This window comes from Myotis davidii, unplaced genomic scaffold (assembly GCF_000327345.1).
Source record: "Myotis davidii unplaced genomic scaffold, ASM32734v1 scaffold954, whole genome shotgun sequence".
Lineage (NCBI taxonomy): Eukaryota > Metazoa > Chordata > Mammalia > Chiroptera > Vespertilionidae > Myotis > Myotis davidii.
The window spans coordinates 732,052-746,876 of NW_006285487.1; the positions used below are offsets into that span (position 1 = coordinate 732,052).

At 54.9% G+C, this 14,825-nt stretch overlaps 1 protein-coding gene across 6 annotated transcripts; it reads right to left on the reverse strand.

Moving 5' to 3' along the window:
• Positions 1 to 845: 845 nt before the first annotated feature.
• ISG20 (interferon stimulated exonuclease gene 20kDa) lies at positions 846 to 13,870 on the reverse strand. 6 transcript variants are annotated; one of them, XM_015559175.1, is made up of 4 exons: positions 13,687 to 13,870; positions 13,060 to 13,306; positions 2,714 to 2,914; positions 846 to 1,067 (listed from the first exon to the last, which is right to left on the reverse strand). In XM_015559175.1, exons 2-4 carry the CDS (start codon positions 13,285 to 13,287, stop codon positions 981 to 983), a joined length of 516 nt encoding a protein of 171 aa, XP_015414661.1. In that variant the 5' UTR covers positions 13,288 to 13,306; positions 13,687 to 13,870; the 3' UTR covers positions 846 to 980. The 6 variants fall into 6 exon arrangements, with proteins under 6 accessions (XP_015414661.1, XP_015414660.1, XP_006756344.1 ...); XM_015559174.1 differs by having other exon boundaries at positions 13,060 to 13,311; XM_006756281.2 differs by having other exon boundaries at positions 13,600 to 13,870.
• Positions 13,871 to 14,825: the final 955 nt, after the last annotated feature.

A 14,825-nucleotide genomic window follows, 5' to 3' on the forward strand; every position in this document is an offset into this window, starting at 1 on the left:
CTGAAATCAATAAAAATATATTTAAAAAAAAACAAAAAGAAAAAGAACAGCCATTCATGCTTAGTGGGCCTAACGTGAGACCCAGGCACGGATGGAAATAATAGCTCTGTAGCCGATTCTAATGGGCAGTCAGTGCTCTGGGGTGGACCCTTCTCCCCGCACGACCCTTCCTTCAGGGGGCCAGGCTGGGTGCAGCTGCTCTCCCCGGGGTCCCCTGACCCTCAGGTGGCCCGGAGGCTGAGCGCCGTCATGACACGTGGTGGGTGCCTAAGCTCCGACAGGTGCGGTGACGAGGTTTCGTAGGCAGCCTCTCCCAAGAATCCTATGAATTGTGAAGAGTTCCCCATTTTACAGATGGAGAAACTGAGGCACGGGAGGTTCAGTAACTTGCCCTGTCTCACACCGCTGCCCAGTGGCAGAGCCAGGACTCCAGCCTAGTTTTCTGGGACTCTAGCGTCTCCTGGCTCTACTCCCTACTTCACGGATAAGAGGAGGTCGCCAGGGCTGACACCTGTCACACGGCCTGTGCCTTCGCTTCAGACCTCACCGTGGCCGTGACACCAACTTCAGGATGGGATGGATGGATCTGTGAGCCGGGTGCCACCCCCGGGAAATAATGCCACCTCTCTGGGCGTGGAAGCATCTGGAAAAGGGAGGCAGTGGCAGGAGTTGGTAATTAAGTCACACAACCCCCAGGATTCAGGATATGAAGGAAATGGACACTTGCTCCCCCCGACATCCCGGCTCAAGTCTCCGTGGCCCCCTCAGCATCACACAGACCGGGTCCCGCCCACCGTCCCCCGGCTCGGAGAGAAGAAGGGAAAAGACAAGAAGAGGCCCGGGGGTGGCATAGAGAAAATATAGAGCCGTTTTACTACCAAAGATGCATTTTCCAAGAGCAAAGGAGTCGCAGTCCTGAAGGCGCCTGTGGCCCCTGGGGGAGGGGCCGAGTCCAGCGGGCACCGCTGGGCAGGCGGCCCTCAGGGGGCGCGGATTCTCCGGGAGATCTGATAGAGCTCCATGGTTGCCCTGGCGTCTTCCACCGAGCTGTGGCCCGACAGGCTGTTCTGCAGACACACGGACAGAGTGGGGACTTGGGGACGGGCCCCAGGCACAGGCCTCGTGTGACCCGCCCTTCCCTGCTCACACCCCAACTTCCAGGCCCCGAGGTGGGTCTGTGGTGGTGGTGGGGTCTCCCCAGGACTCTGACACGCTGGACTCTGCAGGTGGCTGGAGCAGGCCTGGCTTCCCCCGTTAGCCGTGGGACCGGGGCACGAAGGCCTGGGACCGGGCCATGGCCAGGCACCTCAGCAGCATTCTGGCAGCCGGTGGCCCTCAGGGCACTCACACCCGGTGACAGATGGCACTGCAGACTTGCTACAGGACACAGCTCTGCAGGGCCCTCCCGGGCACCCGGGAATATGTCACCGAGAGATTCCACAGTGTCCCTCGCTCGGCCGGTTGAGAAGGTGCTGTTCAGAGAACCCCGTGCCTGCCCTTCTGACCTTCTGTCCTTGGCCCTGTGCGCCTCACGGCTGACGGCGGAGCCCAAACCCAGCCCCATCTCCTGCTCCCTGCATGATCCCTGCTCCCCAGCCAAGCAGGCTGGGGCTCCTGCGGTCCCCTCCCGTCCTCCGTCTCCTGCCCGCCCCCACTGACAGCCGCCTTTCAGACTCCATCTGGATCTGGTCCCCTGTCCTGCCACCCACCTGCCACCCGTGCCTCCGGGACGCCTGTCCTGCCCTGCCCTCCACGGGACACTCCCCACAGTGTGTGCTGATGATCCAGGTAGGGGCCGCCCTCTACGGAACCAACAGTTCCTCCAGGACACGGCCTCGCTCACCTGGCGTCCCCATCCTCTGGGTCAGCAGGTGCGTGATCAACACCCGTCGCCCCGGGAGCCCTAATGAGACTCGGCCCCTCTCAAAGGTGCCCAGCCCCTCAGGACTGAGGGGACTCAGAGTGTCTCCGGGGCCAACTAAAGGGTGTCCCAAAATTCACGCAAGGTTTGAATTTTACGCCATTTGTGCCGTAAAGTGTTGCCAATGGAATAAAAAAGATAGTGTGACAGCCGACAGTTCAGGGTTATTAAAAATGGAGCGCTCCACGAAAGAACAACGCATTTTCGTTGTTGAGCAATACTTTAAAAATAATGAAGGTTTGGCAGCTACAGTTCACAATTTTCGTGCAAAATATGGTCGGAATAGTGATTTAACTTCATCAACTGTGAAGAGATTAATTGAAAAATTTCGGGAGACGGGATCAGTTAGTGATCTTAAACACCCTGGCCGTCCTTCCACACGTCATTCAACACAAAACATCGAAGCAGTTCGTGAGAATGTTGCGGAGAGTCCAGGGACGTCAATTCGGCACCGTGGTCAAGAGTTGGACATTTCTAGAAGCTCTCTACAGCGTATTCTCACGATATGCCTTTCCATACATAACCCTATACTGTATACTTTATGAATCAATAAAAAGTTTACAATTTTGAATTATAAACCTGTGTTTTCTATCAAAATTACTTCTTGCGTGAATTTTGGGACACATTTTATTTGCTCTGTTGCCCCTGATGGGGTGTAGTGTCTTGGAGGGAAGGGCCAGGGCCCTCCCAGAACGGACCCTCCCAGGGATGCCTTGGTTAGGGCTGGGTGGTTAGGGCTGCCCCGAGGCCGGCTCTCCCGCCCCCAGCCTGGGAGGGGAGGGAGCGCCTCACCTGGATGCGCTTCCCCAGGAGCCGCTCGCTGAGCACGCGGAGGGAGACACGCTTGCAGTGGTGCAGGTTGGCCTGGCGCCACAGCAGCCTGTCGCTGGCCGTGTCGTAGATGGCGTAGTTGCTCATGTCCTCTTTCAGGGCGTCGAAGTCGTGCTTCAGGTCGTGACCCACCACCAGCTTGCCTCTCAGGAGCTGCAGGATCTGGCCGGGAAGACACGCACCCCCCACACGCATCACCCAGGGCCTCCGGGATGGGTGCCGACCGGAGCTGGCAAGGAAGGTGGGAGCAGCCCCTCCTTGACCTGCTTTGTGACCTTGGGCAAAGCACTGTCCCTCTCTGAACTTCAGACATATGTTCAAAATGAGAAGAGTGTGGACCACGCCCCTCGTCACGCTTAGCAGTGTAGGGCTGTGTTCAAGGCCCATACAATGCCTTCAGTGGTTTCAGTGTGGAGTAGCAATGCGTGAACTAATAGAAAAATATCTATCGGTCTCTGTTGTCGGTTCCTGACCTAGAGCCCCTGAAATTCTTGGGCTTTCCTGGGCGACAGGTGTGTCTTTTGTTCTACGGAGGCAGCTCTGGATGGGGGCTGGTCACCAGAAAGACCGAGCCGTGATTAGAAGCTTGGCCTTTTCAGAACCGAAGACTGTAAATGATCGGTTAATGTGGCTTTAAGCCAGAAGTTTATGGTTTCGTTACAGCACGTATAGCGCGACCAGGAGGGGCTGTAGCTCACTAACTCTTGCAAATGGAAAAAAAATGGGAGCACCAAGAAGCGAAGCCATTTGCCCAAGGTTGCTCTGATGATTTCCAAAAGGAGTTTGTAGAATTCATGATGCTCCTCTCGCAGCATCTGGGGTCTGACTCCCCACCGCCTCCCACAGCCTGCGTGACTTCTGACTTCTCTGTGGGGCCAGTATCCCTGGGTCCCTGAGCTCCCCTGAGGCCTGGGGAGACCACACAGAGACAGAAATGCAGGCCCGAGAGCCCCCTGCCAGATGCTGCCCTCCGCGCTGCGTGGGGCCCAGTGCCTTCTCACCCTGGGGCCCAGGGTGCCCTTGGGGCGTCTCACTGAACCTGGATTCTGCATTTCTAGCAGGCGAGGGCCCAGGACCTGTGCTGGAAGAAAGGGCGCTGGCCAGTGCATAGAGAAAGCATGGGGGCGGGGGCGTGGGAGAGTGGGGAAGTGCGCCTGTGGCTGTGGGTCACACCCCTTCCCTTGCTCACATCCTGTGTTTGCAAACAGTGTGGCCTGTTTTCCCGGCTCGGGGCTGGCTCAGGCCCAGCTCACACACAGCTCACACACACCGAGGGAGCTAGCTCCCATTCCAGCGGCAGCCACGGGGGTCCCAGATGTTGTAGGGCCAGGTCATGGTGGGGTGCATTCCTGGGAAATTCATCACTTCCCGAGCCTGAGGGTCCCTGCGGGGTGGGGCCCAGGACTCATCGTGAGACAAGTAGCGTAAGGGGGTGCGGGGGTGGACACGCAGAGGAAGGGCAAGGAAGCAGGGCAAAGGGGAGAGCCACAGCCCTTCCGGACAGAAATGCTGAGCATGGGCAGGGAGAGCTGGCTGGGACGTGCTGTGTGGCCTCAGGGAGCTTAAAGAGCATCTCTGGGCTTCTGTTCCCCATGTGTAAGGTGACCCTCCAGGGGCCAGCTGGCAGCCAGGGCTCCCCTGGCTTTCTGAGGCAGGGCTGGGGAGGGGAAGGGGGACCTTCTGAAGCCCAGGCAGGTGCGGAGGTACCAGTCCGAGGGACCTCAGAGCCGTGGGACCTGCCCTGAGTCAGTGTAATGAGGCAGGTGTATCACACACAGGAGGTGGAGATGCTCACACTCCGGGAAAGAACTGGAGAGGGGTGGGGGGAAGGGACATGGATCTGCCTGCCTTCGTTATCCTGGCATCGGGCCAGGTACTTCCCTCACCCCATCATGCGGCCTCTCAGCAAGAGTATTTTTAGTTCCATTTTACCGAGGGTGGGGCCCAGGGATCAGAGAGGTTAAGACGCTTGCTCAGGTCACACAGCTGGCAAGTTGAGGGCTGGGATGCACCTGAGCCTGTCACTGTGATTGTGGTTGTGATGGTCACCACCACGAAGAATGCAGGGGCTGTATTAATGTCATTCGTCTCAGAGCAGAGAGCACTCCGTGAAGGTTTCTGGAACCAGGAAGACGGCTTCTGGAAGGCAGGGATCGTCATACCATGTGACCAACAGAGAGCAGGGCTGCAGAGCCGTGTGTACCCACGTGGCACAGCCAGGGAGGGGCTGGCCCAGGCGTCTGCCCCTATACTCTCCTTCCACTGAGTTTCACTCTCGTTCCAAGTATTTCCCAGGTCAAAAGTCACCTGGGCCCTTGTTGAACATCCAGAGGGCGGTCTCTACCCCAGAATCCACTGACTCACACAGCGGGGGAGGGGCCCTTGCCAGGGTTCAGGGCGTGGTCTGCCTTGCATGAGTGTGGACGTCTCTGCACTGAAGACTGTGCAGCAGCTCAGAGCTGCTGCTTCCATCATCCATTCACCTATTCCTTCATTTGTTCCTGTATCCACTCCTTCATTTGTTCCTGTATCCACTCCTCCATTCCTTCATTAGTTCCTGTACCCACTCTTCCACTCCTTAATTAGTTTCTGTACCCACTCCTCCATTCCTTCATTAGTTCTTGTATCCATTCATCCATTCCTTCATTAGTTCCTGTACCCACTCCTCCATTCCTTCATTAGTTCCTGTATCCACTCTTCCATTCCTTTATTGGTTCCTGTATCCATTCACCCATTCCTTCATTAGTTCCTATATCCATTCCTCCATTCCTTCATTGGTTCCTGTATCCATCCATTCATTCCTTCATTAGTTCCTGTATCCATTCATTGATTCCTTCACTAATTCCTGTATCCATTCCTTCATTGGTTCCTGTATCCATTCCTCCATTCCTTCATTAGTTCCTGTATCCATTCATGATTCCTTCACTAATGCCTGTATTCATTTCTTCATTGATTCCTGTATCTACTCCATTCCTTCATTAGTTCCTGTATCCACTCATCCATTCCTTCATTAGTTCCTATATCCATTCTTCCATTCCTTCATTGGTTCCTGTATCCATTCACCTATTACTTTATTAGTTCCTATGTCCATTCCTCCATCCCTTCATTGGTTCCTGTATCCATCCATCCATTCCTTCATTAGTTCCTGTATCCATTCCTCCAATTCTTCATTGGTTCCTGTGTCCATTCATCCATCCCTTCATTAGTTCCTGTACCCATTCCTTCATTCCTTCATTAATACCTGTATCCATTCTCCCATCTCTCCATTGATTCTTTTTTTTTTTAATTTTATTTTTTATTACAAAGGGTATTACATATGTGACCATTTTTCCTCTCCATTGATTCTTGTATCCATTCACCATTCCCGGCTGCCAGGACAGGTGGCTGTCAGGGCTTGTAAGAATGTTGTCCTTGTGGAGGCCCAGGCCCTTTATTCTCATCTTCAGGAGGGGCCCGGCCCTCCTCTTTTCTGTCCCCTGCTTGTGTCTTCTCCCCACGAGGCAGCTGACCCTGGGGGAACCTGGATATTGAATTCGTCCTCCATCCAGCTGAGCCCATAGGCACCTGCCCAACGGTGGCCCCCCCAACAAGGCACGCCACTGAGGCGAGGACTGCTGGGCCGGCTCCAGATGAAATAGCTTCCGGTCCACAAGCTACCGTGGCTTCCCTCGTGTCCTCCGTGTCTCCCTCCTAAACCACGATACTCCACAGTATTCGGTTCCCTTGTTTGCGAAGTAAAAATGCAATTATCCCTCCAATCCCCATCATGGGGTAGATGCGACTCCCCATACTGGGCTAACATTAAAAGAGCATTAACTTACAGAAGTGAGTTACAAGCTATTAAAAAGTACTGTTAGTTAAAAAAGAAAGAAAGAAAAGAAAAAGGTAATTAATCTGCAGGTGAGAGCCCTGAGTCTGTGCACTAAGTTGCATCCCAAGTTGCTGTGTGTCCTTAGGCAAGTCACTGCCCCTCTCTGAACCGCAGTCTCCTCATGAGTTCCTTCTTGTGCTGACCGTTTGAATTGTGGGGACTCCTCTGGCCTGGGCCTGCCAGGATGGTAGGATTTCTAGGGGCAGGAAGGCGGGACGAGTAGAGGTTTGTCTGAAGCACAGGTCGGTGGTGGCTGAGCTGTGAGAGAAGGAAGGCAGGTTGAAGCTCAGAGGAACTTAGGCCAGGGGGGCCCTGGGAGGCTGTGATCTGAGCCAGGTTTGGGGAAGCCTCTCGGGCAGCAGGGTAGGCAGCAAGCAGGCAGAAAATGAGGGCCAGAGTCTAAGGCTGCATTCTCTAGGGGAGTCAGAGAGGCGACTCAGACGAAAAATCAAGATTTATGTCTTTTCTCCACTGGCATGTTAGTGGCTGTGCGCCGTGAACTGGGCACTGAGCTAAGGCTATAGGCCATCACCGCTTCCATGCTCCCCTGTGCCGGAAGGAAACACCAGTACTCCCCTTTCTCTGGTGAGAAAACAGGCTCAGAAAGGTCCATTATCTATATATATGTAAGGGTAATATGAAAATTGACCCTAAGGGTGGAATGACCAGGAGTGACGGGTTGCTATGATGCACACTGACCACCAGGGGGCAGACATTCAATGCAGGAGCTGCCCGCTGGTGGTCAGTGCGCTCCCACAGGGGGAGCTCCACTCAGCCACAAGCCGGGCTGACTGGCTGCAAGAACAGCGACAGTGGTGGGAGCCTCGGCAGCACTGAGGATGTCTGACTGACGGCTTAGGCCCACTCCCTGAGGTCCTAAGCCATCAGTCGGACATCCCCTGAGGGCTCCTGGGCTGCCAGAGGGATGTCTGTCTGCCACCATAGGCCTGATCCCCCGGGGAGCAGGTGGACATCTCTCGAAGGGTCCCATACTGTGAGAGGACACAGGCCAGGCTGAGGGGAACACCCCCCCTGAGTGCATGAATTTTCATGCACCGGGCCTCTAGTCCTATATAATAAAAACCTAACATACTAAGTGTCTGGTTGTCCAATTGCCCGTTCAACCAATCAAAGAATAATATGCTAATGATATGCTAAGGCCGCTCAACTGCTCGCACTGACCATCAGGGGCAGACAGTTGACTGGTTGACCAGTTGCTATGATGTATACTGACCACTGGGGGGCAGATGCTCTGACCTGTAGGTTGGCTTGCTGCTGGGGTCTGGTTGATTGGGACTGAGCAAGTTGGGCCAGATGTGCCCTGGAACACTCCCGCAGTCCCTCCCCGGCTGGCCAACTTCCCGCATCTCTCTCCAGCCCCTATTGTGCACCAGCGGGGTCCCTCACCCTGGCCTGCATCCTTTCACAATCCAGGACCCCTCAGGGGATATCGGAGAGCTGGTTTCATCCTGATCCTGCAGTCCAGGCTGAGGGGCCACACTGGTGCATGAATTCATGCACGGGGCCTCTAGTATATACATAAGAAAGAAAGGGTCCCTCACTTGCTGAAGGTCATACGGGCCAGTCAGTGATGGAGCAGGAAGCAGGAACCCCAGCTGTTGGTCCAAAGACCCATTTCAGAGTCCCGCCTTGCTCCTGGAGTGGCTTGGTGCCTGCTCTGGGCAGGGCTTCGTGCCACTCGCGAGAAGCACTGGGCCTGGCCTCACCTCCACCTGAGAACCAAAGCATTTCTGCACCCAGGCTGGACGAGGCCAAGGTGTCCCGCCTCCCAGGCTGCCGCTAAGGGCGTCCAGGGAACGGCCCGAACGTCCACCCCCAGAGCTGCCACAAGTGTGTCTTTGCTGCCTCGTGTCCCCCTGCTCCGGGCTCTTTCACTTTCTGCCGCTCTGATGGGAGGGAGGCTGGGGAGGCGGAGGAAGCATGGGGTCCCGCCGTCCACCTGACTGCTCAGCGGGGATCTGAGTGTGGGATCCCCACTCCTCTCACTGTCCTTGGCCTCTCGCTGGCACCTGAACTGACCCTCTTCTTCTTCTTCTTGTTTTTTTAAAATATATTTTTATTGACTTCAGAGAGAAACATCAATGATGAGAGGGAATCATGGATCGGCTGCCTCCTGCACGCCCCCTGCTGGGGATTGAGCCCGCAACTCAATTCCAGCTCTTGACTGGAATCGAACCCAGGACCCTTCAGTCCGCAGGCCGACGCTCTATCCACTGAACAACACCAGCCAGGGCTTGTCCCTTCTTTATGCTGCTCTCCCCCTCTTGGTGAGTCTCCTTTGGTCTCCTCTGTCCTAACATTTCCTTCTTTCTAGTCCTCTGCTACTTATGTCTCAGCTTCCCCCCCCTCGCCCCCCCCCCATAGCTGCTCCCTAAGGGCTCTGACTCTCTCCCCATTGTCCTCTCTCCCTCACTCCCATCTCTCCGCCACAGCATTCCTCCCCCACCCCATTGTAGTTTTTCTGAAACTGGCTCTGATCCTGCCATGCTCTTGCTCAAGAACCTTCAGTGGCTCCCTATGGCCCACTCAGTTGCATACACAAACTCCTCCCACCCCTTGCACATGCCACCAGCCTCCTGGAGTCTCTCCAGAACCACCAGGATATATAGTGCCCCCCCCACCCCCGGGCTCCCCAGCACCCTCTTAGCACCCCTAGGTCAGTGCTGACCAAGAGAAATAGACCAGGAGCCACATTAAGGCATTTACATCATCTAGTAGCCATAATGGAAAAGGTTCAAAAGAAATAGGTCAGGTTAGTTTTGATATGTTTTATTTAACCAAATAGACCCAAAATACTACCATGTCAACAGGTCATCGCTATAGAAAATTACCGAGGTATTTTATGATTTTTTTTTTAAACAAACAAGTCTTTGAAATGCCGGGTACACTCACAGCACTTGGCAGTTCAGACCAGCTGCTTTCCAGGGCTCACCGGCCAGCTGGGGCACCCCACCCTATGGGACACACAGCCCTAGAGGTTTCGAGCCCGAGTTCGAATCCTGACCAGCCCTCCCCATTCTGTTTTCTGAATTTGGGCCCGTTATTTAGTGTTTTGGGCTGAATTGTGCAAACTCTGTCCACCCCAGGCCGGCCAGATTCACTTGTTGAAATCCCTAGTTCCTCAAAACATGGTTTATGTGGAAGTAGGATCTGTGCAGACGGAGTTAGGGGAAGCCCCGAGTCCAAATAACGGGAGCTTTGATAAAAAGGGGGAATCTGGGCACAGAGACGCACGCAGGGAGAACGCCGCGTGAACGCGAAGGCAGAGGTTGAGGTGACATGTCTACAAGCCGACGGACACCAAAGATGGCCAGCCCACGCCTGGGAGCTGGGAGAGACCAAGAAACATTCGCCCCCTCAGCCCTCAAGAGAGAACCAACCCCGGGCGCTGGCCAGGCCGCTCAGTTGGTCAGAGTGTCCATCCCAATACACCAAGGTTGTGGGTTCGATTCCCAGTCACATACAAGAATCAACCAGTGAGCCCTAACCGGTTTGACTCGGTGGATAGAGCGTCGGCTTGCGGACTCAAGGGTCCCAGGTTCGATTCTGGTCAAGGGCATGTACCTTGGTTGCGGGCACATCCCCAGTAGGGGGTGTGCAGGAGGCAGCTGATCAATGTTTCTCTCTCATCGATGTTTCTAACTCTCTACCTCTCTGTAAAAAATCAATAAAATATATTTATAAAAAAAAGAATTAACCAATGAGTGCGTCAATAAGTAGACCAACAAATCCATCTCTCTCCCTCTTTCTCTCTCTCCCCTTCCTCCCTCTATTTTCCTTCCAACCTCTCTCTCAAATAAATAAATTTAAAAGAAGAAGGAGCAAAACTCCACTGGTTCACACCTTTTTAAAAAAAAAATCAGAGAGGAAGGGAGAGGGAAAGAATGTATTTTTATCGATTTCAGAGAGGAAGGGAGAGGGAGAGACATAGAAACACCAATGATGAGAGAGAATCATTGATTGCACATCCCCTACTGGGGATCGAGCCCGCAACCCAGGCATATTCCCTTGACCGGAATCGACCCCGGGACCTTTCAGTCCACAGGGGCTGACGCTAGCCACTGAGCCAGACCAACTAGGGCTGGCTCACCCCTTTTGATCTTGGACTTCTAGCCACCAGAACTGAGAGACACACACTTCCGCTGCTTAAGCCCCCCAGTTTCGGTCCTTCGTTACAGTGGCCCTAGCCAGGCAATACATCCATTGGTCTAGGTGAGCTCAGTTTCCTTATCTGTAACATGGGGTTACAGGGCGGACAATCACGGTAGCTAGAGTGAGTCCCTAGAGCAGTGATGGCGAACCTATGACATGCGTGTCAGAGGTGACACGCAAACTCATTTTTTTGGTTGATTTTTCTTTGTTAAATGGCACTTAACTATATAAAATAAATATCAAAAATATGAGTCTTTGTTTTACTATGGCTGCAAATATCCAAAACATTTCTATGTGTGACACGGCACCAGAGTCAAGTTAGGGTTTTTCAAAATGCTGACACGCCGAGCTCAAAAGGTTCACCATCCCTGCCCTAGAGGCACTAGGTTCAAAAGCTCAATTTTTCTTTTTGTTAACAAGACTTTTTTTCCAAAGAAAGAGATATTGAATGGCATCTATATTCTCTACACCTCCCTTTCCTCAAACACAGACAGAGCTAATCAAGTTAACTTCCTAAGGGTGAGTTATCCGTAGCCTTTGAAAGAGTCTGGTTGTGAGAGCGGTTGACCTCTAAAAGGAATTAGAGTTCTAGTCAGTTTGGCTCAGTGGATAGAGCGTCGGCCTGTGGACTGAAGTGCTCCGTGTTCGATTTCAGTCAAGGGCACATACCTTGGTTGGGTTGCTGGCTCGTTACAGGTGCGATCCCTGGTCAGGGAGCATGCAGGAGGCAGCTGATTGATGTTTCTCTCTCACCAAATTCTCTCTCTCGTGGACGAAAGGGGCCACATCCTGACCTCACCAGCTCAGGGGAGGCCTGCCTGGCGGTCTTGCAAACTCAGAGACCTAAAGTCACCACAAAGGATGGTCTGAAATTACACTTGAACTAAAAGCAGGGAAGGTGGGCAGTTACGTCCTAGGCCAGTATCTTCACTGACAAGGTCAACCTTGCCCTTAACCGAGCCTATCTGTCTTTTTACATCTATGATAACACACCCTTGAAGTGTCGGGGTAACTTGTAACTTCCTTTTTTCTGGAGTCCCTGGGACACGACCAAATGTGCCTGGGCGCCAGGACAGAGACCACAGATGCCTTCATTATCATGTTAATGGATCCTGCACCCACCTAAGTATGTGTCCATCATTTTACTTTTTATCCAATCCCAGGGGTGTCTCCCCTCCCCCTTGCCCCCCTTTGCTTTATCCCACCTCCTTAATCTACCCCCGATCAATTTCATATAACCTTTGATTGCCATGTATAAATACAGATGTCGCCCGCCATTCTCCGGAGCACTATCTCAATCCATTGAGGTTCAGCTTCCCAGCATTTGTCGACAGTTTGGGCCAAAGAAACTCGCAAAAATTCTTGACAGGTTTCAATGGTTTCTTTACGTTAACAGAGTAAAGATGGAAACATTAAAAAAAAATTCTCTCTCTCTCTCCCTCTCTCTCTCTCTCTCTCTCTCTCTCTCTCTCCCCAATGAAAACATGTCCTTTGGGTGAGGATTAAAAAACAAACAGTAACCCCAAACACAGGAGCTACTGTGGTTTTATCTCTAGCACCTGCGGCCGGCATGGGAGGTGTGGGAGGTTGAGAGCGTGTGGGAAGTTGTTGAGACAAACCTCACTTCTCTCTGATCGACTTGGACATCCCCAAGCCCCAGCGGCCCAGAAACCAGTGCGTGCGTTTGTTTGCCCTTCGTCACCTTCCCCGAAGTGACTAACCTGGGGCCCCCTGTGAAGTAAGTGCTTGAGTTGGTTTTCTGTTTGCTGATTCTGAGAAACAGAAAGTTAAACCTGGAGCAGCTGAAGGAGTGGGTGGATTGCGGGACCACAGACTGACAGACTGACAGCCGGCCCAGCCTGCCTGCCGCCGCAAGCCCTCCCTTCGGGCCAGTGTTTAAGGACCCGGAGGGCACCCTGCCAGGGCCCGGCCAGTGAAGGCCTCCGCCCCGGACCCGCCCATATCTCCACACAGGGCTCACCGGTGGGGGCCGGCCGGGTATAGAGGAAAGAATGGGGAATTCAGACCCCCCATCAGTGTGAGGAACATTAGGTGGGACCGTAGTTCATCATCATCACAGACCAGCAGGAGGGCCAGAGGCACAGGTGGCAGTCAGCATGGGGACACGGACAGGGATGCGTGGCACAGGTCGGGGATCCCCCACTTGGGGAAGGCGCCAGGGAAGTGTGTCTGTGTTGGGGCGATGGTGTCTGCAGCCCCCCACCCCCCCCTTGGCCCGGCTAGCACACGGCCCCTCACTCACCTCCAGCCTGGCCACGGCGAAGGGTGTGGCCTTCTCCATGTGCCGGGCCGTGACCCCGCTGACCGCGGTTCTGTAATTGGTGATCTCCCCCTCCGGCCGGATGAACTTGTCGTAGACCACGGCGCCCTTGATGTCCACGAGGCTGCACCGGGCCAAGCCGCTCTCGTTGTTGGGCCCCAGCCCCACCATCTCACAGTCCATGGCCACCACCTCCATGCTGTTCGCCATGCTTGCCCCAGGCGCTCAGCTGTGCTGGAGAACAGGAGGCAGCAAGGGCATCATCACCCGGGGGCCAAGCAGGGACCCAGGCGTCCCCGGCCACCGCCCAGCCAGCCTGCGCTCTGTGCCCTGCCCTTATCACGAACGCCACCTGGCAAAGGGAAGTTGGCCTCTTTCCACCCTGCCGGCAGCCTGGCCTGGCAGTGCCAGGGCTTGCGGTCCTGCTTGACGGACACAGGACCAGGAGGCCACCTCCCCTGACCTGCTGCCCCCGAGACAGACCCTGACCCCCCCGCCATTCCGGCGCCCACCCTCACCTGCCTGCTTCCTGCGCTCTCGTCTCGCGCCTCTGCCTCTCTGTGGCCACTTGTCAGCTGCCGAGGTCGGTCGCTCTCAGCGGTGACTCACCTCTGTGACTTCAAGCGGGGAATCCTGACCCCGCTGGCCTGGCGCAGCTTCGGTTTCAGGTTCGTTTTCGAGAGAAGCACGTGGCCAGGTTGCTCCATCTCCTGCCGGGAGAGGCAGCTCGCCGGTGCCTGAGTCAGGGCTGGCAGAGCGGGCCGGCTCCATGTCCCGCTGCCCGGCCTCTGCCCCACCCGTGTCCGCCAGCTAATCGCTCAGCTGACACCGCTGGCTGACGTGGAGGGAGTGGATTGCAACATCTCGCTTTCCTTTCTCACCCTCCGCCCGGAGAGTAAACATCTCGGGGATCGGATCGGAACTCTGGGAATGTGCCCCAGCTTCTGGGCTGCTGCCGGCCTCGCACTCTAGGGTTTTTGTGTTGATGGGGGGGAGGAGTGGCCTGAGGGACAGGGAGGATCTTAATTGGGAAGAGCAGAAGGCGAGGGGAGAGGGGGCCAGCCCCCAGCCCAGCCCAGCCCAGCCCGCGGGAGGCAGGGATGCAGGAAGAGAGCCCTCAAAGCCTCCGTTGGTCCCAGAAACGGCTCAGCCCGCCCGCTACAGGCTCCGTCTCCCAGCGGGGGCTGGCAGTTTGGGGACCAGGGGGAGCAGGCTTGGAGGGAGCCCCTACCTGCCCGGCCATATTTCCTCCTGGGTATTCTCTTTCAAGCTGGACCTTTAACTCCTCAGAGTGGTGCCTGGCCCAGGAAGAGATGAATGAGTTGCAAGTAAGGGCAAAACCAGAGCCAGCTTTCATAGGCTGCGTGAGGTTTGGCGGGGTTGATGCCCCCCACCCCCCACCCCCGTGTGTCCTCCCCAGATCCCTACAGAATAAGCACAGCCCCCCTGGATCCCATTGCCCCCGGGGGTCATGGAGGTGGGTGGCTGGGAAGGGAATTTCCCCAAGTCCCTGGGGTTTTCATAGAAGAGACATCCGACTGTGTCAGACCCCAAAAGTAAACCCGGATTCGGAAATGTGTCCAGATGAACAGGCATTGCTCTGTTGAGTGGTTCGCAGTTGAGGCCACACAGATCACTGTAGGTTCCCATCCTGTGGGGGCACATTTTCCTGGCATTCTGACTCTTTGGGGACTTGTTGTTTTGCAAGCGTATAAAGGATTGCTACCCTGGTGTGGGGGGAGATGAGG

Excerpts from the sequence above, each read along its gene's own strand:
- ISG20 (XM_015559175.1), bottom strand. The coding sequence starts at position 13,287 with ATGGCGAACAGCATGGAGGTGGTGGCCATGGACTGTGAGATGGTGGGG. Across the intron at positions 2,915-13,059 it reads TCGCCGTGGCCAGGCTGGAG|ATCCTGCAGCTCCTGAGAGG; the intron begins GTGAGTGAGGGG and ends CTTCCCGGCCAG. Across the intron at positions 1,068-2,713 it reads TCCTGGGGAAGCGCATCCAG|AACAGCCTGTCGGGCCACAG; the intron begins GTGAGGCGCTCC and ends GTGTGTCTGCAG.